Raw genomic sequence first — 27,252 nt, 5'->3', positions numbered from 1 at the left:
TAAATTTTTGTTAAGGATTTTATTATTTTTATTTTAACATTCTCAACTTAAATTTATTTAAAATAATTGATTTAACAGAGTAAGTTATAAATAGTTAAATATCTAAATCCAGCAAAGCTTCATCATCTTCATCATTAAAAAAGGCTGCGATATCCGACTCAACTTTGTTTTCATTCGCATTCTTCGTATTATTATTATTTTGTTCCCTGGATGTTTTTTGAGGAGCAGGCGAAAGATATTGTATTATGCTTCCCCTTTGCGGATTAGAGGATGCGGGTTTTGCTGGCGAGAAGAATTCCTCGATTTTGTGCGACTATAAAAACGTCAAGGTTAGAAATATTTCTTAAAACATACAATGTCAATCTTACCGATGTTGGTGCTGTTGTGTGGGTGGCCTTCTGAAGATTCTCCGCAAAGATTCCCACTTTACTGAGCACCTCCTGCTTGTTTTTCAGCATGTTCCAGATCGTATCGTCTGCTGTTTTGTGTGCCATTAAATAGCGACAGATCACCGGTTTTGTCTGGCCAATGCGATGGGCACGACTCTCGGCCTGCGCCAGAGTCTAAAGGTATAAAATAATCGTCGTAAAGTTTTGTGAATAAATGTATATATATTTACTTACACTAGGATTCCAGTCCAGCTCAGCGAATACTATAATCTCAGCTGCAGTTAATGTGATTCCTGCGTTGCAGGCTTTTAGGGACAGCACCGCCACCTTACAGCTGCTTTTCTTTTGGAATGTGTCGACAAAATCCGACCTGAGATCGCTTCGCGTCTGTCCATCGATTCGAATATAGTGTACTTTCAGTTCACTGAGACAGTCACTTATGGCGTCCATCATGACCCGGTGATGGGCAAAAATAATAAACTTCTTTTGCTCCTTTACAAGAGTTTTCAGGTAGGCACTGCAAGATAAAATAATTTCTTTATTTGAAATTCATACCATTGAGAAGTTAATTACCACACGGCTTTGGCTTTGACTTCTGCGGTGCGTGCATAAAAACGAATCAAAATCTCCTCCATGGCCTTGCCTTTACATGTTTTTAGCTCTTTGTTGAAGGTTTCCAAGGTTTCCTTAGTCTCGTCGTTGGTCCAAACTAAAGCGGGATCTAAGACTACTGTTTCACTAAAAATAGACCGGAATGTATTAGTTTTTGTTTCGATAATGTTGCATGGTGACAACCCACCGATTTTTTTCTGCAAGCTGAGGTAGCACCTCCGTTTTTGTTCGCCTCAGCATATATTTTAGGGTGAGTATAACCTTTAGTTCCTCCAGGTTTGACTGTCCCGTGGCATCCCAGCCAAATGTGGACTGTTTGCCGTCACAATAACGAGTGGCTGTAAAAATGTGGAGCATTAAAAATAAAAATTAATGAAATTAAAGACCCTAACTTACTAAACTCCATGAAATTCATGAATTTGGTATCCACCATCTGGAGTTGAGTAAAGAGCTCCAAAGGTCGCGAGAGAGCTGGAGTTCCGGATAGCAAAACAACCCGCTTGGCTTGATCTGTTAGCCTTTTGGCCACGGACGTGCACTTGGCTTTGCTGTTCTTCAGCGTATGCGACTCGTCGAAAATGATAAAGCCGTACTTGCGCTGCAGCAGCTTTTCCATGTGCCGTTCCATCATGTTGTAGCTGGTAATAAGCACCTGCGCCTCACCCACATATTGTTGATTGTTGTTCAGCACTTGAACATAGTGAACGGGCACCTTGGGCAGCAGTTCCACGATGTGTTTTGCCCAGGTATCTCTTGTAGAGGCGGTGGTGCAGATAAGAAGGGGCCAATCATCCTTAAAATAGTCGGCCACAGCCAAGGACTGATAGGTTTTTCCCAGGCCCATTTCATCACAGATCATAATACGGCCCTTTTGGGCAATGGAAAAGCTAGGTTTAGGAAAAGATATATTTAGTATAGGTTTAAAATTTTGCAGTAGATACTTACCATACTCCATCCTGCTGAAAGGGCATAAGTTGGTCCGCCAGTTTTGGTTCTATAGAAGCTAACACACTTCTTTCCAAAACAACTGGTGGTTGCTGGCAGAGACTTATCACCTTCTTTGGAATGCCGACCATGTGTACATATGGCTTGAGATCCGCGGCATGAGTCTGCAGAGATTGGTAGTCCGAGAGGTCGAAACTCCAGATACGGGTTTGACCATCGTAGGTTTTAGTGGGCATGTTTTTGAACACGGCTATGAGTTTTTCGTGATATCCTGAAGTCTGGGCAGCAAACCGCTGCGTACTGGTCATAAACAGGTTGCAGGTGATTGAGTTACCGAGCATTACAGTCGCTGGCTTCTCCTTTTCCGGAGCAAGTGACAGAGTAGGCTTATTTCTAGGACTCCCTCCATTTGGTCGTTGGTAAGGATGAGCACCTCCTCTAGATAGTTCTCGGGTGGAGGTCTGCTTAATGGCCTTCAGAGCATTCAGAAAGGACGAACTCTTGTTGTCATTGGATGTGGAGGCGAAAACCTTGCTGATCTTCTCCTGCGCTGCCGGCGGCGATTTGTAGAAGTTTAATGGAGATTTGGCTTGTGGTTGATTCGGATTTCCGTTTCTATTCCCAACTTGTTGCTGCGCATTTGTTGGATTCGTGGTTAGCTTTCCGCTGGTTGAGCTGGCTAGCAACTGGGACTTCTTGGCCTGCAGCTTGGCCAGCGCAATGCGCTTCTTCTCCGCAATTTCAGACGAACTGCAAGATGACATGCTGCGACGATTAACGAAATTTGGCGGAATTAGTAAACAAATGCATTGCTCAGTGTGACCAGATGCGTTAAATTCTAAAGAGTCGGGTTTTTGGCGCGTGTTTTTAAATTGGTATAGTCCGTTGAATTTTTTTGTACTAAGAGTTTAAGCTTAATTTTATTTACTTCTATTTACGTAAACTTAAAATTGTTGGTGTTTATTAAATGTATTTTTGCTCATTGTTCCGTAAAACACACCAATTCTTATTTCCTCAATTAACAAAAAAATTATTTTATTTTTTTGAGTTCTATTCGAATAAACCACTTACATAAATTGTTGAACTATTCATTATATTTTGCAACTACACTATTAAGCTCCTATAAGAATGACTTTCATTTTATTACCAAAGTCGAATATAATCATTGATTTGCCCCCTTTTTTGCTATCGAGATTTTAGCTATGCAAAATTTTCCATTAGTCGCACCCCCAAAAATTATAACGAAATCTCCTTCAGGCGCGTTTATCATTTAATTTTCATGGGTATCACGTAGTGTAATTGTGATGAGTTCTTATAGATAGGATATCGCCGAGTGGGGGCTCCTCCAGACAAAGATAAGAAAATGAAATAAATACTAATGGAAGTCTAGCGAAGACCACAAGTGATCCATTCACCATGAAAGTGTTTGTTGTTCTGGCTCTGGCTCTGGCCGCCGTCTCCGCTGAGACCATTCAGCAGGTCCACCCCAAGGATCTGCCCAAGGATACCAAGATCAATGGCCGCATTGTGAACGGATATCCGGCAACGGAGGGCAAGGCTCCCTACACGGTGGGTCTTGGCTTCAGCGGAAACGGTGGCTGGTGGTGCGGTGGCTCCATCATCGCCCACGATTGGGTTCTGACCGCCGCCCACTGCACCAACGGTGCCGGACAGGTGACCATCTACTACGGAGCCACCTGGCGCACCAACGCCCAGTTCACCCACACCGTCGGCAGCGGCAACTTCATCCAGAACCACAACTGGCCCGACCACAACGGCAACGACATCGCCCTGATCCGCACCCCCCACGTGGACTTCTGGCACATGGTGAACAAGGTGGAGCTGCCCAGCTACAACGACCGCTACAACATGTACGACAACTGGTGGGCCGTCGCCTGCGGATGGGGTCTGACCACCGCCGGATCCCAGCCCGACTGGATGGAGTGCGTCGACCTGCAGATCATCAGCAACTCCGAGTGCTCCCGCACCTACGGCACCCAGCCCGACGGCATCCTCTGTGTGTCCACCTCCGGCGGCAAGTCGACCTGCTCCGGCGACTCTGGCGGCCCCCTGGTTCTCCACGACGGTGGCCGACTGGTGGGAGTCACCTCCTGGGTCGCTGGCAACGGTTGCACCGCTGGCCTGCCCTCCGGATTCACCCGTGTCACCAACCAGCTGGATTGGATTCGCGACAACTCCGGTGTGGCTTACTACTAAGCTCGATTCAAAGTTTTTTTTTTAAATAAATGTATTTCAATCGAAACATAATATGGATTTTTATGGGCTCGTTTTAATTCTGCCGTCAGAAAACAAGGTTGTTATTGGGGAATTATGTTGTATAAAAGGATTCTGAATTGGTTTACATTACATTGAATTGCTATGGTGAACATATTCTCTGAAGAACTCAAAAAATCATCATCTTTTGCAAGTGGGCTTACGATCAATAGAAATCTAACTTAAATTTTGACCTAAGCTAGTATTACCAATAAATTAAAAATTAAATCGACCATTAAGTCAATAAGGAAACAGGTAAATCTAAAGAGGACTTAAAACTTCTCCAGCTGTACTTAACTTACAAATATTTAATTATTGATCTACTTTTTACTGTTTGTTCAACCAAATATTATACTGTTTAATAATAAATTCATATATAGGACTAACTAATCTGTAAAGTTATATAAAAGTAATTGGGTTTCTGCGCAATGGTGTAAGCGGAGTCATACTTTTCCTTCATAAGCCAGCCCGAGCATTGGAAAACATCTGAACAAAAAGATAGTTATTAAGCTCGTAGCATTGCGAGTGTTTTCTAAAAAACTTTTTACTAAACAATTTACTTGATTTAAAATAATTACTTTCCAGGACTCTTTTGGTTTTTAACAAAGAAATAAACACGCATGTGAAGCAAAGCTAAATAAATATAAATTTTTTTATATAATTATACCAATTTGCTGAGCCAAATACTGGTCTTGCCAGAGACTTGTTCCCTTATCTTTCCTCGCTTCTGTTCGAGTGGATCTCAATGTTGTGGTTTGGGGCATGAATGGGCGCTTATCGGGACTTATCGGCAGATCAGCTCCAAGTGGCCGCACGTCCTCCGCAATCTTTTAATGAATGAGTGGCGGTGGGGGACTCGCATCGAGTGTCAAGTCATGAGCCGGAAAGTGTGTGGATAGGATTGGATGAGTGGTAGATGTAGATGCGAGTACCCTGTAATGATAGTGCCGAGTTTTGGAGGCGTGCGAAATTAATTTGATAAGATAGCCGCGCGACCAAGTGGATTGAACTTTTGAGTGGCGAGGAAGATCTCCAGAGATATTGAATATCGCGAAAAGCGAGGGGTATATAAATCACTGCCAGCGAGCAGAACAATCAGTTGTACTCGATTGACAAGCAACATGAAGCTCTTCCTGACTGTCCTGGCCTTGGCCGTTGCCTCCGCCACCGCTATGCCCCAGAAGGTGCAGCCGGTGCCGCTGAAGGATGCCGTCCTGGGAGCCGGATCCGGCTCGATCGAGGGTCGCATCACCAACGGCTACCCGGCGACCGAGGGCAAGGTGCCCTACATCGTGGGTCTGGGCTTCAGCAGCGGCGGCAGTGGATGGTGGTGCGGTGGCTCCATCATTGGCAACACCTGGGTGATCACAGCCGCTCACTGCACCCACGGTGCCGACTCCGTGACCATCTACTACGGTGCCCTGTGGCGCCTGCAGGCCCAGTACACCCACACCGTGGGCAGTGGAAGCTTCCGCCAGCACTCGAACTACAACACCAACAACCTGAACAACGACATCTCCCTGATCAACACCCCCCACGTGGACTTCTGGCACCTGGTCAACAAGGTGGAGCTGCCCAACGGCAACGAGCGCTACAACAACTTCGCCGGCTGGTGGGCTCTAGCCTCCGGATGGGGCAGGCCTTGCGACAGCTGCGGCGTGTCTGACTACCTGAACTGCGTTGACTCCCAGATCATCGATCGCAGCGAGTGCTCCGCCGTCTATGGAACCGATGTTGTCACCGACAACGTCATCTGCACCTCCACCCCCGGCGGCAAGTCCACCTGCTCCGGCGACTCTGGCGGCCCTCTCGTCATCCACGACGGCAACAAACTGGTCGGAGTCACCTCCTTCGTGGCCTCCAGCGGCTGCACCTCCGGTCTGCCCGATGGCTTCACCCGCGTCACCAGCTACCTGGACTGGATCCGCGACCACACCGGCATCTCCTACTAAGCGGTCGAGTTTCGTTATTGAAATAAACTGTTTTGCATTTAAAAATCGAAGTGTTTTTTAATTCCGTGCTCCAACAAAATAGGTTTTCTAAATTCAGGGGATAGTCTATGTGATCGGAATCGATTACGATCAAGATAACGTGATCTAAGCTTTAAAATCTTTAAACTCTTTGACGAAACATTCTATATAACTTTTTTGGTATTAAAAAATATGATTATTGAATATATATATTTAATTATCTTGCAGCTAAGCTTTCCAATAACTTTATAAATATACCTTTAACTTTGATTTAAGTATAATCCTTATCTTACTCATTCCCTGGTATTGCTAATCTCAGATGTACTTTTGATTGAATCTAAGGGATTTGTTTACTTCTGGGACCTGCCCTCGATTAGATAATGAATTTGCGCATGTAGCAAATCAAAATATGAACTTAACAAAATTAGATTAAACTATAATTTATTGAAAAAAAGTTTAATCTTTCCATACATTTTCAACTACCTATAAAAATTTATATTAATCATGGCAGACCATTCTTGAAAGCCTAATTATTATATCAACAGATAATAAAAAAAGTCAGACTTAAAAAAAAGCAAGTTCATCATCAGTCGGATGTTTTAGTTAATAAACCCGTGTTCAATCAATGTATACCTATAGTCCGTAACATTTCCATTCATAGAACGGAAATCAGTTATTTAAGAGCGGCAGATTATTGTAAGTTTCTGAAAACGATTAGATAGTGCTATTAAATACAGACAAAACTGGCAGACGAAACCCAGCCATAAATAATAAAACAAAAACTTTTAAAAAAGTTTACTAGTTGCTAGGTGTTTTCCTACGACTCTCCTTCACAGCTGCCTGAAATTAAAATACCCTCAGCAAGGGTATAATGACAGTGTGCTTTTAACCTGGTGCTCCAATTTAGGTGCATTTTAATTAAATGCGATTACCATAAATTTAAATTATCAAATCTCAAACATCGAACTGGCAATCTTTATTTAAAATACCTGACTAGGCTCACTTTGATATAGAGTTTTATAAGTCGACTGGGGTCTACTGAAATTGGTTCCTGTCTCAGCCTTATCACTGACAATTTTTATGGGACTCTCGAGGGATATTTAAGCATGAGATAGGAGTTCAAACTAAAGAAATGGTATAAAAGCGGGTGATTTTGATTCAGAAACCAGATTCGACATCAACATGAAGGTGTTCCTAGCTATCCTGGCTCTGGCCGTGGCTTCGGCCTCTGCCTTCGACGAGAAGGTGTTCGTGAAGGACCTGCCCAGGTCCACCAAGATCGAGGGCCGTATCACCAACGGATACGCCGCCCCCCGAGGGCAAGGCCCCCTACACCGTGGGTCTCGGCTTCAGCGGAGGCTGGTGGTGCGGTGGTTCCATCATCGGCAACACCTGGGTTCTGACCGCCGAGCACTGCATCGGAGATGCTGCCTCCGTGACCGTCTACTTCGGAGCCACCTGGCGCACCAACGCCCAGTACACCCACACCGTCGGCAGCGGCAACTTCATCAAGCACTCCAACGCTGACATCGCCCTGATCCGCATCCCGCACGTCGACTTCTGGCACATGGTCAACAAGGTGGAGCTGCCCAGCTACAACGACCGCTACAACAACTACAACGAGTACTGGGCTGTGGCCTGCGGATGGGGAGGCACCTACGACGGAAGCCCGCTGCCCGACTGGCTCCAGTGCGTCGACCTTCAGATCGTCCACAACGACGAGTGCGGCTGGACCTACGGAAGCGTGGGAGACAACGTCATCTGCACCCGCACCGTCGACGGAAAGTCGATCTGCCAAGGAGACTCCGGTGGTCCTCTGGTTACACACGACGGCGCAAAGCTGGTGGGAGTCAGCAACTTCGTCTCCTCCAACGGCTGCCAGTCGGGAGCTCCTGCTGGATTCCAGCGCGTCACCTACCACTTGGACTGGATCCGCGACCACACTGGCATCTCTTACTAAACTTCTTCAATAAATAAATATATACGAGATAAATTGTAGATCACTTCAAAACCCGACTTTTCAAATTATTAAACATTTTTATGTTAAATAAAAAGATGTCAAGAGAAAGCTATAAACAATTAAGTAATATCGGGTTGATTTGTTTTACATTCCAGTAAAACTGAAGAAGGGTTTGAGGATTCTTGTTGCTTGGAAAGATGTAGCTGTAGCTCTAGCTGTTAGGTTTAGACCAACTTATCCGGAAAGATGATCAAAAAAACGATACAAAATCGGAATCATACCCCAAAAATATCTATAAAACTATAGTTGTTTAAGAGTAACCCACTTCATTTTTTTGGGCGAGTTTGAACACTCGACTACAGCGATTTTTATTCTTGTTTAGGTTCCTCGATTGGGTATACTTCACCTATTAATTAATTCGATAGATAATGATATTATTCAAAAGGCATACTCAGGGAGATTCTATAGTATTATATTTCTTGGTAACAGCTAGTTTTGTATATTGATTCAGTCAATCGAAAACGTAAAACTCACTTGTTCAAGACTGGTCCTTGTTTTCAGCGTGTAAAGAAAACCAATAACGTACCTCTTAAAAACAATTTTCTAAATCAATTATGATTAATAACACACAATCAGCAAAGTTTTACTGTTCGCAAACAAATATTATTGAAAATCATTCTCGTTAAGAGATCATTGTAAATTTTAGGTTGGTTAAAATAATGATTAGATAGAACCTCTAATTTTTGTAAATCTATACAAAGCTAGCTATTTAAAGATCCACCAAATATAAATTCAAATTTACCAAGCTTAGTCATTTCAATAGATTAGTAATTATAAAAACTTTATTTGAATATAATATATAAGACCCCATGCAAAGTGATTTTGATTTTAAGATTAGAGGGTTTCTTCCGTAGAAAGGGTTTTTCCGCTCTTATCGATGACAGCGTTTATGGGATTCTTGAGGAATATTTACAAGCCAATTCACATTCGAGATACTGAGCTCCGGAAAGGTGTATAAAAGGCTGCTCCATTGAAGGAGAAGTCAGTTTCGACATCAACATGAAGGTGTTCCTAGCTATCCTGGCTCTGGCCGTGGCTTCGGCCTCTGCCTTCGACGAGAAGGTGTTCGTGAAGGACCTGCCCAGGTCCACCAAGATCGAGGGTCGTATCACCAACGGATACGCCGCCCCCGAGGGCAAGGCCCCCTACACCGTGGGTCTCGGCTTCAGCGGAGGCTGGTGGTGCGGTGGTTCCATCATCGGCAACACCTGGGTTCTGACCGCCGAGCACTGCATCGGAGATGCTGCCTCCGTGACCGTCTACTTCGGCGCCACCTGGCGCACCAACGCCCAGTATACCCACACCGTCGGCAACGGCGACTTCATCAAGCACTCCAACGCTGACATCGCCCTGATCCGCATCCCGCACGTCGACTTCTGGCACATGGTCAACAAGGTTGAGCTGCCCAGCTACAACGACCGCTACAACAACTCCAACGAGTACTGGGCTGTGGCCTGCGGATGGGGAGGCACCTACGACGGCAGCCCGCTGCCCGACTGGCTTCAGTGCGTCGACATCCAGATTGTCCACAACGAGGAGTGCGGCTGGACCTACGGAAGCGTGGGAGACAACATCATCTGCACCCGCACCGTCGACGGAAAGTCGATCTGCGGAGGAGATTCCGGTGGCCCCCTGGTCACACACGACGGCGCCAAGCTGGTGGGAGTCAGCAACTTCGTCTCTTCCAACGGTTGCCAGTCGGGAGCCCCCGCTGGATTCCAGCGCGTCACCTACCACTTGGACTGGATCCGCGACCACACTGGCATCTCTTACTAAACTTTTTTAATAAATAAATAAATAGATCATATGAAAAGCAATATCTGAGATTTGTTTAATAATTGAATACTTTCTAAATCAGCAAGATTTCATAGTGATCCAATTTAAGATTGTTCGATTTCAATGCCATCTTAACATTTTGGGTCACCAATCTTAAATTTCAAAAGTTTTCTACATAATTTTTACATTCTTGTAAGATACTAGTGAAAATATAACTTCAAGAGCCACCCTAATTTTTTCGTTATTTTGTGTGAATGGCAACACAACAGCTGATTGGTTGCAGGTAAACAATACAATTGCGTTCTCGTCGTGCACCTGCGGATCGCGTTGGGATTGCTCTGCTGGTGGGCAGATCACGTAACCGGAGGCACCAACATGTGCACTCTGCATCCCGAGGAGGAGGCCCACCTGGTGGCAATGGCCAGTGTTGGGCCCCGAAGCCGTACGCCTAGCCCAAGGCCGTTTTTCAACTCCTCCAATGCCTTACCAAGATCGCTATTCGACATCTCCTGGGACGATGTGCTGATCCCGCAGGTTGCCATCTACCTGTCGCTCAAGGATCTCTTCAACCTGCGCTGCTGCTCACGTACCGCCCAACGTTTTGTCGAGGCTGCCCTGGAAAAACGAGTGGAGCTCCACCTTTCCGGGAACAACACAAGCAATATCGATGTGGGCTTCCGAGTGCTGGCCCGCTGTTGTCGGCGGTTGGAAGTGCTACACCTTGCCTGCTGCCGCTGGCTAACGGATGAGCTGCTCCTGCCACTGCTGGCCAACAACAAGAAACGGCTGTGTGCCGTCAACCTGAACGAGTGCATCAACATCACAGCACTTTCTCTGCAACCGATCATCGTGGAATGCAAGGAGCTGCGCATGCTGAAGCTGTCCAAGTGCCAGTGGCTGACCACTGGAGCCGTGGACGCCCTCACGCTGCATCAGAGCAAGCTGGTGGAGTTTGACATCTCGTATTGCGGAGCCATAGGAGAGCGCTGTCTGATCATCTTTTTCCGGAAACTGAACAAGCTTACCGTCCTGTCCCTCGCGAATACGCCCAGTGTTACCGACCAGGTGCTCATCCAGATCGGAAACTATTGCCGCGAGCTGGAACACATCAACCTGATTGGCTGTGCGGCCATCTCCGACTATGGAGTGCAGTAAGTATCCTTCCGGAGGTGTGGCTCTGTTGTCTGTAATCCTGTGCGTGCGTTGTGTCTATGTGTTTCTGGAGAAACAAATCTGCATCTGCAACCGCATCTGCGTATTTTTCAGCGCTTTGTCAGTGCACTGTCCGCGCCTCCGAACCCTGCTCATTCGTCGCTGTCCGCGGATCACGGAACGCTCCCTGGCGCCGCTACGTCAGCGGCGCCTCTACATCGACAGGCCGCAGCAGGATGTGGGACACAACGCGTACAACCTCAACGACTTTTATCCTAGCGATTTCCTTGTTTACTAGCCCCCATTCTCCGTTCCCTCCTCTTTCGCAGCGCCCTCACTCAGAGTTGTCCACTTCTGCAGTCCCTGATGGTGCAGCGATGTCCACTCGTCACGGAACGTGTTTTGGCTCCACTCCGTGGACGTGTCCACATCGACCGACCGGGCATGGGCTATATGCCGACCGTGCAGCACCACCGCCTGTTCCTGCAGGTTTGATTGCGGACCAACATACCCAATATGCATAAATTATGCATAATTATACCAAGGAGGCTTCCGAGGCTAACCAATGTTTAAGCTGTAAATACATGCCTCAGCATGGGACGCTTTAATTTACCTTTAAGCTTAATATTACACATTTTGTTAACATTAATTTAGGCTGTACAATAAACATACTTATATAGTAACCTCTCTCTCCAAAAGCTCGTGCTTTTCACATTAAAATACATATAAAAAGCGTGGCTAAAATACGGCCATTACAAATACAATAGTGTGCTTTAACAATCCCAAGAACTTTGTGCGGATTCCCATCATTGTGCCGGAATCAATGGCGAGTTAGAGGTAGTCGCAGTGGTGGATTTCGCTTCGCCATCCTTCACTAGTCTTAATTGCTGATTGAGGGCGGAACTCAAACCGAGGTGTTCGTCGCCCCGTCCAGCTTCAGAGCGCCACTGTTCGTGGAGGTGCTGCAAGTGGGCGTAGGCGGCCATAGACATATTTAAACTGGGATTCACGGGACTCAAGCCGGGCTCTCCGGTGAAGGCCAGACCGCAGAGGCCCAAGTAAGTGTGGAAAGGATCAGGAGTGGCCTGTGGCCACTTGGCAAAGCCTCCGACTAAATTGTCCTGTGTGCTCAGAATGTACTCCCGGGTCTTGGCGTAGTCGGTTAACTCAAAGCTGTCCAGAATGCATAGTGAGGCACCAATCCAGAAAGAGTAACAGGTGTCGACTGGCTTGTTTGGCCGTCCCTGGAATCCATCCATTTGACGGAATATTAGCCAGCGCTTCATCCGCTCCACCGTCGCGGCATCCAGACGATGCAGCTGCCCACTGAGATGTAATGCGGCCAACGCACAAAATGTTGTGCCGCCATGAGCTTCGCCCTCCAGCTCTTGGCTGAAGCCGTAATCGTAACGCAGGCTCCGAAGGATAAACTGATACATTGTCTCCTTATTCACGTCGCCCCAGTAGTCCAGCATGTAACAGATAGTGGCAGCGCAGTAAACGAAACGCATGTCATCCTCGCTGCCATCGATGCAGGCGCTAAAGCTGCCCTCCGCCTTCTGAACTGCAGCCACTCCGTCTACAATACTCTTGCGATCCAAGCGGGACAGATCGTCGCCCAAGGTAACCAGAACTGCCAGGCTGGTGTACGTCATCGCCAGGTGGCCCCATTGATACTTCCGCATGCACTCCAAGATCTCGGCGTTCTCACTTTTAGGAACCATGGCGCGGCAGCCCTGCAAAGAGTTCAATTAATTGATCTGTCTATCTAAAAGTGGTTTTGCATGTTGCTAGCGTCGCTGATAAAACGTAGCGCGATAAAATCAAGGTGCATGTGGAGCGGGGGGAGTTCTGTGTAAATCGAGCTGCTGCGCAAATGGAGAGCTCCCCTTCAATTATGCATATTTAAACAGTAGAGGTCGTTCTTATAAAATTGTATGAACTGTAATTATTTGTCCCTTGATTTTAACGTTAAAAGAGGAACTAAGAAGTGTTGTTTACGAAAACTTTTTAATTGGCGTCAAAGACTTTTATGGAAAAAATCTGTATATATTTGATCTTGCAGTCGTTTTAAAGAAAGCGAATTTGTTTTTAATCTATAGTGCCATTAAATCTGCAGCTGTTGTATGCCCAGTCAGGTAGCTTGATATATGGATTGTGACGGCATAATAAACGTGGCATATCGAATTAAAAATTGTAATTGGTTCAGAATTTAAAGATAAGAAAATCGCTGTTATTTATGCTTAGTTTTAATTTGCTGCAATATAGTTCTTTGCGACAACAAGCTTCTTAAATGACTTTTGAGGAATATGAATGCTTGCGTCTCAGCTTGCTGGACGAACAAATAGACTAGGAATTGCGACAAGGTCTGCCGCAGTGTCTGCTGCCTGGCCACGTAGAAAGATAAGAAATGTAAGTGGGAAGACGATTCTGTTTGGTTTGCCAACAGGCTGTTTGTTCACCTGACGGGCGTGAATTTATGCTTACCATGAAACCGCCGCAATTCTTCTCGTTGTCGCGTGGCACTACTAATCCGCCGTAGATCCAGTCGATGATGTCCTGTCTCATTTTTGGGGGCACCAAATGTAGGGAGTTGAGCACATCCAGACCGCAAACGGCAAAGAACACAATGGTGCTCCTGGTAGATTAAAGAATATGGTTTAGAGACCGAAAAGGACAATGGAAGGACTCTCTCACCTGGTGTTATCATGCGAGGCCATGCGAGCCGGCAGGAGATTTAGAAATCGCAGCAGGTTCTTGGCGTGCTTGGAGTGGAGCACGGGCTCCGGATCGTTGTGGTCTTCCATATCTATGTGGTGGGACATATTGTCTTGTTATTTGAAGAACTTATGGCTGGGCAGGAACTGTGTTATCAGGGTGTGTGTGCGTGTGCGGCGATATGGATATGACTAAGCGATGCGCTGCCCCTTCTCGGATGGAATGAATATGGATGAAGCTGCTCAGAAGAGACGCTCCCCGTTCGCGAGTGCGATTTCCAATGGAGCTGCGCCTGCACGTGCCCACATTTATATGGTCTAGCACTTACCTTTTGTTTATAATAAGCCGGTTTGCATTGCAATTTAGGGCTGCGACAAGCGATAAAAAACACAAGAGCACAAATAACAGCTGCTTCTTCTTTGGAGGTTTGTCAGTAACAGCGAATGGCATCAGTTATTCGCGACTTGTAAATCATAGTAATAAAATACATATAAATATTTTAAAAACTTTAAAAACTATGCTTTGGAGGTATTTTATATAAATTATAATTCATTTTAAATTTATTTAAAAATTTAATTTAAAATGAATTCTTATATCTAAAGTGCGCCACAAAACCCATACAATGGCTTCGCTGTGAATGGCTCTTCTTCAACTTAAAACAGCTGATTGCAAGCCGCATTTAATTTCTTTAGATTTTGTTAGTTGTTTAATTAAGCTTACACAATGCGTATAACCCAGTTTTTAGCCAGTAAATTAAAGAACTTTTCCAATTTGCCTAAGGAATACATCGAGCGCAGCAAAAAGCAGGTAATAGGAGAAAACTATTTTCATTGAAAAACTTTTGTTCAAAGAGGCTCACGTAACAGATTGCCTGGTAGTGTCTTCGCATAAATAAACTTTAATGTTTTCATTTATATTTAATAGGTGTACTGGCAAACTCCTAAGGAGCTTAATTACCTGCCCCGGACAGTGGAACGCAAGCGTTTCCGCTACACCACTAACCGCCCATGGACGGGACAATTTCGGCAACAAAATATGCCCGGAACAGTGCGTCGCAAGGTCCTCGTGGAACCAATTGGTGTGTAGACAATCTAGTTAAATATCATATAACCTTTTTAATCTCTTTCTATTATCAATTTAGAGGAGTGGAGCTTCTTCCGCGGCGACCGCATCGAGGTTCTGGTTGGCAAGGATAAGGGCAAACAGGGTATTGTCACCCAAGTGATTCCCGAGCGTAACTGGGTCATTGTGGAGGGCCTCAACTGGCACTACCGAAAGGTGGGCGGTGAAAAGGAGTTCCCCGGCATCATAATTAAGTCCGAGTCACCGTTGAACGTAACCAAGGATATTCGTCTTGTTGATCCCTCCGATCTGCAGGGCACAGATTTTGAATGGCGCTTTACGGAGGAGGGCGAAAAGGTGCGCGTTTCTTTGCGATCGGGCAGAATCATCCCAGTACCAGAAACAAACAACCAAACCCACGACTACAAAACGCCAAATGCTTATATCGAAAGGGAAAAGGATACACCAGGTATTTCAGTGCAGTACATATAAATATAACAATTCTAAAAATAATTGTCTGCATTTTTCAGGAGCTGTGGTGGGTGAGATCACCTTCCAACCCAAGTTGTCCACCTTTGAGATGGACATTATGGAGGAAATGGGCATCAAGGAGGAACGCACGCCCGCCAAGAGCTATTGGTATTAATGTTATGCCTATTGTTTATTAAAGTAATGTACAAAAAACACAGACGGTTGAGCAAATTGGGTTTTTGTCATTTGCGCACTGTGCTGAACACCTCCTCGCGATGATCCCGTAGCGTTTTAGATAACCTGCATACATTCTCCTCGGCTTTATCAAAGTCGAGGCGCAGAGTGCTGTTAAAGGTTTCATAGAGCCAAGTGCAGGTCTTCGACATGTTGGATTCGTAGCTGGTGAAGACGCGGCTGGTGTGTTCGTACCTAAAAGGATTTGTTTGAAACAAGAGAGAACAGAAAATTGAAACGTTGACTCACCGCGCCTTGTTGGCTATGTCTGTGATTAAATAGGTATTACAGTGCTTGACGGCTAGGACTTGGCGATGACTCATGTACTTCAGTTCCACGTGCGGCAAAGCTAGCTGAGCTGCCTCCAGGGATATCATGCTGGCATGCAACAGACTTCGGCAGTCCAAAGCCCATTGCAGCTTTTGTTTGGGATCTCTAAAAGGAATTACAACAGGATTTGTCAACGCATACTGCAAACTTTATCTATAATACCCACATCATCCTGCCGAGCTGCCGCCACTGTTTTATTGCCTGTGTGGAGGAGTTGGCAGCAGCTCTTAGCAGCAATCCACAGATCCGCCACTGCTCCAGGGCACTGCCCAGCTTATCTCTTGTATCTTTGGCCGTCTCCAGCTGCTCATCAATTCTCTCCTCCAGCCGGGTCATGTACGTTCCCCCGCTAATATAGGCGATAATCCCGTCTTGCTTTACGTAAAGCTCGTTCAACTCCGCATAGCTCTCGACCAGAGTCTTCAGACGCCCCTTGGTGTACTCCAGTAGCTCACCGTAGTAACGAATGCTTAGCAAATACATCGCGGACTCGCTCAGGTTGGCAAAGAAATCCTCGTGCATGGAAGCCTTGCGGGCATCGCCAATTACACCCAAATTGTAGGCAAGCTAAGAACGGAAGTTAATAATATACTTCGAGGAAATTTCATCACATGCGCTAATGGCAGGTCATTAACCTGGGCCAGGTCCTTAGTGGGTGTGTTGGCCACAATCGGGTCGCCCTGCCGGCCTAATATGTAATTTTCCTCCGTTTCCCGCTCCTTAATCCGCAGCGGAGCCACTCCCATGCCCTCAAGACCCAGCATCGCCTCGTGTTTGCCTTGAAGGTGCTCCACCCAGGCTTCGGCGGTGGCCATCCGCGGACCGGGACAAGTGCCCTCCAGTTTGCTGATCTGCTCGTCCAAACGCACGTACTGCTCGACAATGTTCTGATGGGGAAATTGGAAAAGGTATTGATTTAAGGCAGAAGGCCGAAAGGAACTTTCACCATTACCAGTACTCCAGCAGCGCCATTCTGGCGAGCTTGCATTTCAGAGCTGACCTCCGTGACAACAGGATTCGTCTGCGTATCCATCGAGGAGCCGCAGCCCATCGCTCAGGTTCTCGGTCCGAAGTTCCGCACGAAGGTTGTCCGCTCATCCGGCGATGACATCTTCCGCCTCGCACCTTTCCAGTTCGCCTGTCCAGCGCTGAATGAGCTTTCGTTGGGTCCTTCATGTCCACTTATGAGGGAAAACACAATAACAAAATTATTTTTTGCGCGCTAGCCAGTGAACAGGACTATACCAAATCCACCCCCGACCCATTTGGGAAGGTGGGTGGCAGGACTTTAGTGTTAGCACGTGTGTTTCCCTTGGAGTGGACTCTATCACGGAACTTTTTTGATTTATATAAAACTTCTGTGAAATATATCCCCTGCTTAATTTTTTTTCTTTACGGTCAGACATCTGTGTTTTCTTAATAGTTTTGGATCACCTCACATACATTTTATGATGCTCGTATATATGGTTAAAAATATATGCTGATTTAAGAAGTTTACCATTACTCTTAATTATTTTTTATTGATAATTTTAAGGTCCATCCCAATGACTTCCTGTGTGTCAACAACTTGTTATTTGCTTTACTAGCACTTTTTGCTGGTGTGTCCACCATGGTTTGTTGGATTTCTGAATTGGCACACTGTGTATTTGTATTAACAAGTTAACTAAAAACAACAAAAAGCCACCCATTACCATCTGCTCATTGTGTGGAAAATGTGCAAGCTCACCTGAACGAAGGACGAACCTTATTGGGGGACGTGGTCCCATAGAAATTGGGTACTAATCGACCCGAAACATAATCCATCAGCAGGATAATGATCTAGATTTTGATAAATTACCAGCAAAATATAGCTTGCCTCTATTGAGGAGTAATAATTGCTTATTGAGCTTGGTATACTCTTTAGTACTTTTTTTTTACTTGACAAAATTAAAATTAACAGCGGTTAAAAAATGAACCATCGAAAAATCGAACATTTTTATTTCAGCTTGTTTAGCCGACTTTAGGTTACAAATGTTAAGAGGCCATTGTAAATTGTAAATTTTGAATTCAGTTTTTTATGAAAAGGACGAAATACTTTTAAAAAAGTTATGGCCTCAGGAATTTTTTTTTCATCAGAATTCGATAGGATCCATTAATTTCTTATCCCAATCCACTTTTCTTCACAGACAGGTAAACCAACACAAGCTCCTTAATCCCCTGGACAATTGGTCATTAAAGCTGTTCAACTGTTCGTATTTTTACTAGCTCTTTATTATTTTAATATGTAGTGCGACCGCATGTCGCATGAGCAATATGTGGAGTGCAAACGAACGCGTTGGCGTCAGAAAATAATAGGTCAAGTGACTGCGTTTAAATAAGTAATAAACTGGCCCAGTGCTGATAAGGGGTGGAGTGAAAAATGGAAACTTGTTGATGAATGGCACCCAAGCTTTTGTTGTCCAGCGAAAGAGGCGACCAAAACACGGGAATTCACAAGACCGTTTAGGCGCCTGCGCCGATCTAGAAATCAACAGCACAGAGAATTAAAACTGTTTTTCGTATAAAAATAAAAAATATCTTTTTGTTTCTCAATTTGATTTTATTATCAGTAAGTTATGTCGCTAATAGAAATCTATATTTTGCAACAGAAATATTCAAAAGTATTTCTACATTTTAAAACACTTTATTAAAACAAGAACAATGTAACAATTTGATAAGTAAACTAACATGGTATACTATTGTAAATTTATGGTCGTGGACATAAGCACCTTCTGATGAGATCCTCCTGGTACTTCACTCCCTTCAAAAGGTTTTCGCAAATGTTTTCACATTCGCACTCAGTAGGAGTCACAACTGGGGGGTCTTGTCCATGGCCAGGGCCACTGAGGAGATGGCATCGGAGCCGGCCACTGTGAATTGGGAAGTCCTGGGATCTGTGGCCATTGCGGGACATTAGGATTGGGTTGCCAGGGCCACACGGGGTTGGGATAAGAGGGGAAGGGATACCACCAGGACCACGGTGGAATCTGGCTAGGAGGTGGGGTACGGCACGGACAAGGTGTTCGCGTTGTGGTCATAGGAGTGGGTGTTGTCCTAGTTGTTGTGGGCGTGGTCGGTGCAGTCGTTGTGCAACTTGTTGTAGTAGTTTGTGGAGGGCTTGTGGGCGTTGTTGATGGAGCACAGGTAGCCGGTGTAGTCGTGCAGCTCGGAGTGGTTGTTATTGGAGCACAAGTGGATGGTGTTGTCGTTGGGTCACAAGTTGATGGTGTTGTCGTACAACTTGGAGTGGTTGTTGTTGGTGCACAAGTGGACGGTGTTGTTGTGCACCTAGGAGTGGTTGTTGTTGGGGCACAAGTAGAAGGTGTTGTGGTTGGGGCACATGTAGAGGGTGTTGGCGTACACCTCGGTGTGGTTGTTGTTGTTGCACAAGTAGAAGATGTTGTGGTTGGGGCACATGTAGACGGTGTTGGCGTACACCCCGGTGTTGTTGTGGTTGGTGCACAAGTTGATGGTGTTGTTGTTGGGGCACAAGTGGAAGGTGTTGTCGTACATCTTGGTGTTGTTGTTGGTGGGGCACAAGTGGATGGCGTTGTTGTTGGTGCACAGGTTGATGGAGTTGTTGTACACCTTGGAGTGGTAGTAGTAGGCGCACAAGTGGAAGGTGTTGTTGTGCACCTAGGTGTGGTTGTTGTCGTTGCACAAGTTGAAGGTGTTGTGGTTGGGGCACATGTAGAGGGTGTTGGCGTACACCTCGGTGTGGTTGTTGTTGTTGCACAAGTAGAAGGTGTTGTGGTTGGGGCACATGTAGACGGTGTTGGCGTACACCCCGGTGTTGTTGTGGTTGGTGCACAAGTTGATGGTGTTGTTGTTGGGGCACAAGTGGAAGGTGTTGTCGTACATCTTGGTGTTGTTGTTGGTGGGGCACAAGTGGATGGCGTTGTTGTTGGTGCACAGGTTGATGGAGTTGTTGTACACCTTGGAGTGGTAGTAGTAGGCGCACAAGTGGAAGGTGTTGTTGTGCACCTAGGTGTGGTTGTTGTCGTTGCACAAGTTGAAGGTGTTGTGGTTGGGGCACATGTAGACGGTGTTGGCGTACACCCCGGTGTTGTTGTGGTTGGTGCACAAGTTGATGGTGTTGTTGTTGGGGCACAAGTGGAAGGTGTTGTCGTACATCTTGGTGTTGTTGTTGGTGGGGCACAAGTGGATGGCGTTGTTGTTGGTGCACAGGTTGATGGAGTTGTTGTACACCTTGGAGTGGTAGTAGTAGGCGCACAAGTGGAAGGTGTTGTTGTGCACCTAGGTGTGGTTGTTGTCGTTGCACAAGTTGAAGGTGTTGTTGTTGGGGCACAGGTAGAAGGTGTTGTCGTACATCTTGGTGTTGTTGTTGGTGGGGCACAAGTGGATGGCGTTGTTGTTGGTGCACAGGTCGATGGAGTTGTTGTACACTTTGGAGTGGTAGTAGTAGGCGCAGAAGTGGAAGGTGTTGTTGTGCACCTAGGTGTGGTTGTTGTCGTTGCACAAGTTGAAGATGTTGTTGTTGGGGCACAAGTCGAAGGTGTTGTCGTACACCTAGGAGTGGTTGTAGGTGGGGCACAAGTAGATGGGGTTGTGGTTGGTGCACAGGTTGATGGAGTTGTTGTACACCTTGAAGTGGTAGTCGTAGGCGCACAAGTGGAAGGTGTTGTTGTTGGGGCACAAGTGGAAGGTGTTGTCGTACACCTTTCTGTGGTTGTTGTTGGAGCACAAGTAGAAGGTGTTGTCGTACACCTTGTTGAGGTTGTTGTTGGTGCACAAGTGGAAGGTGCTGTTGTTGGGGCACAAGTGGAAGTTGTTGTCGTACACCTTTCTGTGGTTGTTATTGGGGCACAAGTAGAAGGTGTTGTTGTTGGAGCACAAGTTGATGGAGTTGGTGTACACCTTGAAGTGGTAGTCGTAGGCGCACAAGTGGAAGGTATTGTTGTTGGGGCACAAGTAGAAGGTGTTGTCGTACACCTTGTTGATGTTGTTGTTGGTGCACAAGTGGAAGGTGTTGCCGTACACCTTTCTGTGGTTGTTGTTGGGGCACAAGTAGAAGGTGTTGTTTTTGGCGCACAAGTTGATGGAGTTGGTGTACACCTTGAAGTGGTCGTCGTAGGCGCACAAGTGGAAGGTGTTGTTGTTGGGGCACATGTGGAAGGTGTTGTCGTACATCTTTCTGTGGTTGTTGTTGGGGCACAAGTAGAAGGTGTTGTTGTTGGAGCACAAGTTGATGGAGTTGGTGTACACCTTGAAGTGGTCGTCGTAGGCGCACAAGTGGAAGGTGTTGTTGTTGGGGCACAAGTGGAAGGTGTTGTCGTACACCTTTCTGTGGTTGTTGTTGGGGCACAAGTAGAAGGTGTTGTTGTTGGAGCACAAGTTGATGGAGTTGGTGTACACCTTGAAGTGGTAGTCGTAGGCGCACAGGTGGAAGGTGTTGTGGTTGGGGCACAAGTGGATGGTGTTGTCGTTGGGGCACAAGTAGATGTTCTTGTGCAGCTCGGAGTGGTCGTCGGACCACATGTTGGTCCTGCAGTTGAAGTTTCTGCGGTACACGAACAAGGCGGTGCTGTCGAAGTTTCTACACTGCAAGTGGTTGGAGTGGGTGTTGTTGGGGCACAAGTAGAAGGTGTTGTTGTTGGAGCACAAGTAGAAGGTGTTGTTGTTGGGGCACATGTAGAAGATGTCGTTGTTGGCGCACATGTGGATGGTGTTATTGTGCAGCTCGGAGCGGTAGTCGTCGGAGCACATGTTGGTACTGTAGTGGTGTCAGTACACAATGGGGTTGTTGTGTCGGTGGTGGTCACTGTAGTTGTGTCGGTGGATGTATCCAAAGTGCTCGTCGGTGGGGTACACGTTACTGGCGCATCTGTTGAATCCGTGGCGGCCGGAGTGGTCGTTGTGGATCTTGTGGGTCTTGTGGATCTCCTGGTGGTTCGTCTTGTCGTTCTTCTCGTGGTTCTCCTAGTTGTTCTAGTTCTTCTAGTTGTACCCTGATTTTCTTCACACTCACAGGGATCCATCGGAGGAGGATCCCAGATAGTGTCTCCTCCATCTCCTGGAATTATTTCCTCCACGGGACCGTCTCCAAGATCTACGCAATCTGATTGTGCTTTAACCTCCACAAACTGTAGGAGCAAAATGCTCACTAAACAAAGGGAATTAATTTCATACAACGATCTTACGGATTGTATTTACCAGTTATGCAGATCAAGGCTAACTTCATTTTGTTACTCCGCGCAGCAAGCGTTGATAGTGTTTTGGAGGGTACACTGCGTACGACTTTTATAGCCTTGAATTCTCCCGAAATTCAGTTTGCTCAAACCCTTACATGTGTGCAAATATTTCTTTTGTGCATTTAACTTTTTATAAATAGGGCAAAAGTTGTGTAAACAGGTTCGCTTTTATGTTTGGGCAAGCTCACTAAAACAGCCGTTTTCGGCACGTTTCTTGTGCATACAAAAATGTTTAATCAACCCAAAGTTTAAATTCGATGCAGGATGCAAATTCGAAGATTGTCGCAAAACTTTAAATGCAATTTTATTATGTTTTTTTCTCGTACAAATTTACGCAAAAAGAAGAGAGCATTCCAAAAAATATAGGAAATGGATGCGTTAAAATTATTGCCAAAATGGAAGCTGTTTTGAATTAAAATCCGTATTGTAACAGTAGATATATGTTTGTATATGACTTTTTATTTTCTTAAAAGCCCAAAAAGTATGCAAAGCACCCATATGGTTTTGGAAAGTGTATGGGTAACATCTTCATCTGGAACTTCAGTCAGGAATAAAATGACACGGACTACATGGCAATTGAGTGCATTAAAAAGCGTGGGTGGCAGAAATTTATGGGTCAAGTAAATACGTTTGAATAAGTGATAGCCTGGGAATGTGTCGACAATCGTGGGAGTGAAGAATGCAAACTTGTTGATGGGAATCGCGACTGCCGCCGAATAAGGCGAGCAAAACATGGGAATCCGCAACAACATCTTGGCGCTTGCGCCGTCCTGGAAATCGGCGACTATAAAGCCCCGACGAACTGAAGGTCGGGGGGCGTTTTTCCTTTCAATATTGAAAGCAGCGCCGGCGGCTGAATGGAAACCGAAACCCCGCAAACGACTCGGATTTATATTCGTACGCTGGGATTCCGTTCAGTCGCATTGTGCCTCGTGTGCGGCAAAGATGTCCGCTACTGTACCTCGCTGACGTCGATAGCCGCGTTCTCTGGAAAAGCTCTCAGGTTTTGCCACCCGGAATTTCCCTTGCCACCTGATTGCTTGTGAGACAATGGGTCTGCGGGAGACCTTCCGAAATCTACGGCCGGAGAGTCCCGGCCGGGAAAAGTGCAGCATTGAGTTGCAGCACAGGAGTCCGAGGGGCGGATGTCACAACAACCAGGTGGGTGCCGTCCAGGTAACCGAGCAGTCCTTACAGGTATGGCGCGCACTGCCCGCCGAAATTCGCCACGATCCCAGCATGGCCAGTTTTCAAATGGAGAACGACCGGATTCACGGTGAGTCTTCAGAAACAAATAGGAAAATAAATTATGAGAAAGATTTAAGTATATCTGAATTTTATGAATAAACCAATTACAATGAACTCTAAAATGGATTGTAATATCTATGATTAATATAACTAATATTCTTAAATTCATGTTAAATACCCTATATTTCCCCAAGTGCTTACCCAGTTTACACAAATCTATAGCATTTAAATCAATAAACTGTCAAACATCGCACAAGTGTCGGCCCATTTCCGAGGCCAGACCAAATCGAGCTCATTAATTATTTGAATGCCACCCACATCCACTTGTAGGTTCCTCCGCAGGAGCCAGTGACGAGGAAGAGGATGAGGAAGGATATGACGAGATTGACAGGGGTAATGCCGCTCGAATACAGGACGAGCCGGGCTCCAGTTATGCTGGCTCCGATTTCCTGGACATCAAGATGCGGCCAGGCGATGAAAACGCCACCGATGACGAGGCCACCACCCATTCCGACCACGATCCTGTCAATGGTCCCGGAAATGCCAAATCCCAGGCCCGCCGTATCCATCACAAGTCCAAGCGTTCCAAGGAGCAGCGCCAACGGGATAAGTTGTGGAAACGAGGTGGTCTGCTTCTCTTTTGGCTTCTTGCTGCAGTGGTGCTGATTTCGGTGGGTGAGAAGCACTTGCTGGAGAAAACCATCGAAGTGCCACAGGGCGAACGGGGAAAATGTAAGTTTATTTCATAGAGTTTGTAAGTAAATATATTTGAACTATAATTTTTTGTTAAGTTTTTAAGTTGTTGCAAAAGCCCACGGGCGACTTTCGCTTGAAGATCCATGGCGCTTTTAGGGAGATCTCCACGCTGGATGCCCCTGAAAATGAGACTTCGAGCTTCGGATTTCTGACTGTGCAGCCGCAGGTGTCCACTTACTTTGGCGAGAATCACACCAAGGTGTTCCAGGTGGGTGTATTACCTAATCTGAGGGAAAAGTCTTACTTATTAAATAACTTGACACGCTGTTATCGAAATGATTTATCATGATTTTTAAGCTTGCAAACAGTTTTGGTGTCTTCTGATTTTTATTATTTTAAGTAACCTATATAACCTATAAAAATTTTTTTTAAGGACGTTCTCCCAGCTTGGCGACTACCTCTGCTATCCGAGGAGGATTTGGAACGCTCTCCAGCTTCAGCCAGTAATCGCACCTATCAGATGACCCAGGAATTGAGCGATATTCTTTCCGAAGACGATAGCGAATTTCGATTGCATATTTACAGCGATGTGGAGACAGATTTGGCGATAATTCTGAACTACAATCCCTTGATAGTAAATGCCAGGACGGGCAGTATCTTAGCTGGTTTGATCCTGCTAATATTTTATGCCTTGCTGGTGTGGGAATTATTCGAAAGAACCTTTGTGGCCATGATTTGTTCTATTCTTTCGGTGACAGCTCTTGCCTGCTTTAATGGTGGGTTGAATAATAAAGTACATTAACTTGTAAATATTTGAATATCTACCCTTTCAGATCGTCCCAATATGGATGAGATTATCCAATGGATGGACATGGAGCTACTGACTCTGCTCTTTTGCATGATGCTTTTAATTTTGATTCTCACAGAAACTGGTGTTTTTGACTATCTGGCAGTATTCTGTTTTGAGATTTCGGGTGGCAAGATTTGGCCCATGATTTATAGTCTCTGTTTGGTCACCTGTTTGGTTTCGAGTGTTCTGGATAATATGACTACAGTGCTGCTCTTAACTCCAGTGGCCATTCGATTGTGCGAGGTGATGCAGTTGGATCCACTGCCTGTGGTTATGGGCCTTATAGTACATGCCAATATCGGAGGAGCCCTTACACCCATCGGTGATCCCATCAGCATTATAGTCAGCACTAATCACTTTATTGTGGATAATGTGAGTATGATTAATCATTATTCTTAAGAGTTATAAAATACTACATTTCCCATTTCAGGATGTTACCTTTCCCACCTTTGTGGCTCACACTTTTCCGGGAGTTCTGTTATCTGTTATCCAAAGTTGCATATATCTACGCCTTTTCTATCACAATATCGATGCACTGCGCTTAAATGAACCCAAAGAGATGAGTGAATTAAGAAGGGAAATCAAGGTGTGGCAGAGGGCCTTAAATGCCGTGGCTTCCTGCTCCAAGGATGCTCAGTTGGTGAGGGGAACCCTTTTGGGCAAAGTTAAGCAGCTGAAAAGGACTCTAAGAAGATTGCAAAAAGGTGTGGGATCCTCGGAGGTCTATACAAATACCCTGGATGAGCTTAAGCAAAAGGTTAGAATTATAGAAACCGTAAAAAATATTTGATAACGAGTAATCCCATTTCAGTATCCCATCAAGAACAAGACTCTGCTATTGCAATCCGCTGGAGCCCTGACTTTCGTTCTAATCTGCTTCTTCATTCAATCTGTGCCACATTGGAGGACTCTTCCCCTGGGTTGGGTGGCTCTACTTGGTGTTATCCTGCTGCTCATCATCCTGAATCGCGATGACATGGAGCACCTGATGCACCGCATCGAATGGACCACTCTCCTCTTCTTTGCAGCAATGTTCGTGATGATGGAGTGTGTGGAGCGGCTGGGAATCTTCTCCTGCATCGGCGAACTCACCGAACATGTCATCCTTTCGGTGGGCAAAAACCATCGCCTGGCCATGGCCATCTTCATGATATTGTGGATGTCTGCACTAGCATCCTCGATACTAGATAGTATTCCGGTGGCCGCAATGATGGTGAAGTTGGTCACCTCACTGGTGGTGAAACCCTCGCTGGGATTACCGCTTCAACCTCTAGTTTGGGCTTTAACCCTGGGAGCTTCGATGGGTGGAAATGGAACCCTTTACGGAGCTTCGGCCAATGTCATTGCAGCCGGAATTGCCGAGCAACACGGCTATAAGCTGTCCTTCACTCGATATTTAAGGACCGTTTTTCCCATGATGCTGGGACAAATCACCTTGATGAGTGTTTATTTACTCGTGGCTCACGTCATCTTCGAATGGCACTGAGAGTCTCTCCCTCCATATTGACCCCCCAAGTCCCTATTTAAAAACATTTTATTATAGCAACTAAAGGAAAACGTGTTTTTCACCTCGAATCTATCGTTATTTTGTGTGAGTTTTACTGTAGGTGTTGCCCTTTTACATTCTCTTGATGTCTTTAACGTGTTTCGGCATACATCGTAAGAATATCTATATCTAAGAGTTTATTTGTGATTGGCAAATGTATAAAAATATACAACAAATATTGGAAGTACGTATGCATTGGCTCGTGCTCTGAAAAATCTTGGCTGGACTGATGGATATTAACAAAAATTTGGGGGCCTCTCAAGGTTGCATATGTAGTGTCGTGAAAAATAAACTAATTTTAGATTTATTTATGAATACAAAGTGGGGGAAATTGTAAAAATTAATCAAGCGTTTAATGGAGAATAGAAAATTAATTTTACAATTGGTGATTTTAACACCTATTTTAAATGCACCTTGGTGAGAAAAGCACAAACAATCGTAAATAATTCTTGAGACTGGCCATTGCCAAGTTCAATGTTGGCCAGTACATCCGCATATGAGTGTGTATATAATGCGTATACAGTATATAGAAAGACAAACGCTGGTCAATAAATGAGAACAAGACAAAATAGAATAGCAACAAGGGATTTCCTCGGGTGGTTGTTGCTGTTTATTTTCTCTGCCGCGGCTGCTGCTGCTGCTGCGCTTTCCACGCTTTCCAAACAGCGCTCGTTCCATAGGTAAATTGTATTTCAAGTTCTCGAGCAAATGGCCACGAGGGAATGGCGG

At 45.5% G+C, this 27,252-nt stretch overlaps 10 protein-coding genes and 1 pseudogene across 11 annotated transcripts; 7 read left to right on the top strand and 4 right to left on the bottom strand.

Moving 5' to 3' along the window:
- Positions 1-37: 37 nt before the first annotated feature.
- Positions 38-2,747, bottom strand: LOC108089786 (SWI/SNF-related matrix-associated actin-dependent regulator of chromatin subfamily A-like protein 1). Its single transcript, XM_017188181.2, has 7 exons — positions 1,947-2,747; positions 1,398-1,888; positions 1,189-1,339; positions 963-1,127; positions 624-906; positions 369-563; positions 38-313 (listed from the first exon to the last, which is right to left on the bottom strand). Exons 1-7 carry the CDS (start codon positions 2,708-2,710, stop codon positions 95-97), a joined length of 2,268 nt encoding a protein of 755 aa, XP_017043670.1. The 5' UTR covers positions 2,711-2,747; the 3' UTR covers positions 38-94.
- A 599-nt stretch (positions 2,748-3,346) lies between these two features.
- On the top strand, positions 3,347-4,209 carry LOC108089778 (serine protease 1). The gene has a single exon (XM_017188172.2). The coding sequence runs from the start codon at positions 3,363-3,365 to the stop codon at positions 4,161-4,163; it is 801 nt and encodes a 266-aa protein (XP_017043661.1). The 5' UTR covers positions 3,347-3,362; the 3' UTR covers positions 4,164-4,209.
- A 1,109-nt stretch (positions 4,210-5,318) lies between these two features.
- On the top strand, positions 5,319-6,217 carry LOC108089978 (serine protease 1). Its single transcript, XM_017188479.2, has one exon. The coding sequence runs from the start codon at positions 5,342-5,344 to the stop codon at positions 6,170-6,172; it is 831 nt and encodes a 276-aa protein (XP_017043968.1). The 5' UTR covers positions 5,319-5,341; the 3' UTR covers positions 6,173-6,217.
- Positions 6,218-7,349: 1,132 nt separating this feature from the next.
- On the top strand, positions 7,350-8,201 carry LOC108089918 (annotated as a pseudogene).
- Positions 8,202-9,200: 999 nt separating this feature from the next.
- LOC108089772 (serine protease 1) lies at positions 9,201-10,027 on the top strand. The gene has a single exon (XM_043207925.1). The coding sequence runs from the start codon at positions 9,210-9,212 to the stop codon at positions 9,984-9,986; it is 777 nt and encodes a 258-aa protein (XP_043063860.1). The 5' UTR covers positions 9,201-9,209; the 3' UTR covers positions 9,987-10,027.
- Positions 10,028-10,139: 112 nt separating this feature from the next.
- On the top strand, positions 10,140-11,836 carry LOC108089917 (F-box/LRR-repeat protein 15). Of its 2 annotated transcripts, none has more exons than XM_017188398.2 (2): positions 10,140-11,137; positions 11,253-11,456. In XM_017188398.2, the coding sequence occupies exons 1-2, from the start codon at positions 10,362-10,364 to the stop codon at positions 11,434-11,436; spliced, it is 960 nt and encodes a 319-aa protein (XP_017043887.1). In that variant the 5' UTR covers positions 10,140-10,361; the 3' UTR covers positions 11,437-11,456. The 2 variants fall into 2 exon arrangements, with proteins under 2 accessions (XP_017043887.1, XP_017043888.1); XM_017188399.2 differs by lacking the exon at positions 11,253-11,456 and adding an exon at positions 11,468-11,836 and having other exon boundaries at positions 10,238-11,137.
- Positions 11,707-14,294, bottom strand: LOC108089916 (geranylgeranyl transferase type-1 subunit beta). The gene is made up of 4 exons (XM_017188397.1): positions 14,185-14,294; positions 13,836-13,947; positions 13,626-13,776; positions 11,707-12,874 (listed from the first exon to the last, which is right to left on the bottom strand). The coding sequence occupies exons 2-4, from the start codon at positions 13,943-13,945 to the stop codon at positions 11,945-11,947; spliced, it is 1,191 nt and encodes a 396-aa protein (XP_017043886.1). The 5' UTR covers positions 13,946-13,947; positions 14,185-14,294; the 3' UTR covers positions 11,707-11,944.
- A 211-nt stretch (positions 14,295-14,505) lies between these two features.
- On the top strand, positions 14,506-15,606 carry LOC108089780 (probable 39S ribosomal protein L24, mitochondrial). The gene is made up of 4 exons (XM_017188174.1): positions 14,506-14,663; positions 14,781-14,934; positions 14,998-15,387; positions 15,449-15,606. The coding sequence occupies exons 1-4, from the start codon at positions 14,580-14,582 to the stop codon at positions 15,562-15,564; spliced, it is 744 nt and encodes a 247-aa protein (XP_017043663.1). The 5' UTR covers positions 14,506-14,579; the 3' UTR covers positions 15,565-15,606.
- Positions 15,570-17,093, bottom strand: LOC108089779. The gene is made up of 5 exons (XM_017188173.1): positions 16,906-17,093; positions 16,589-16,840; positions 16,120-16,520; positions 15,873-16,058; positions 15,570-15,818 (listed from the first exon to the last, which is right to left on the bottom strand). The coding sequence occupies exons 1-5, from the start codon at positions 17,002-17,004 to the stop codon at positions 15,632-15,634; spliced, it is 1,125 nt and encodes a 374-aa protein (XP_017043662.1). The 5' UTR covers positions 17,005-17,093; the 3' UTR covers positions 15,570-15,631.
- A 2,166-nt stretch (positions 17,094-19,259) lies between these two features.
- Positions 19,260-20,105, bottom strand: LOC108089773 (homeobox protein 3-like). The gene is made up of 3 exons (XM_043207944.1): positions 20,016-20,105; positions 19,683-19,955; positions 19,260-19,607 (listed from the first exon to the last, which is right to left on the bottom strand). The coding sequence occupies exons 1-3, from the start codon at positions 20,103-20,105 to the stop codon at positions 19,260-19,262; spliced, it is 711 nt and encodes a 236-aa protein (XP_043063879.1).
- Positions 20,106-23,118: 3,013 nt separating this feature from the next.
- On the top strand, positions 23,119-26,739 carry LOC108089974 (P protein). Its single transcript, XM_017188475.2, has 7 exons — positions 23,119-23,459; positions 23,762-24,163; positions 24,223-24,395; positions 24,561-24,903; positions 24,961-25,349; positions 25,408-25,734; positions 25,789-26,739. Exons 1-7 carry the CDS (start codon positions 23,234-23,236, stop codon positions 26,461-26,463), a joined length of 2,535 nt encoding a protein of 844 aa, XP_017043964.1. The 5' UTR covers positions 23,119-23,233; the 3' UTR covers positions 26,464-26,739.
- Positions 26,740-27,252: the final 513 nt, after the last annotated feature.

The sequence above is a fragment of the Drosophila ficusphila genome, unplaced genomic scaffold (genome assembly GCF_018152265.1).
Source record: "Drosophila ficusphila isolate 14025-0441.05 unplaced genomic scaffold, ASM1815226v1 contig_412, whole genome shotgun sequence".
In the NCBI taxonomy this organism is placed as follows: Eukaryota; Metazoa; Arthropoda; class Insecta; order Diptera; family Drosophilidae; genus Drosophila; species Drosophila ficusphila.
Note: the sequence above shows the minus strand (reverse complement) of the source record. Positions and strands in the feature narration are given on the sequence as shown.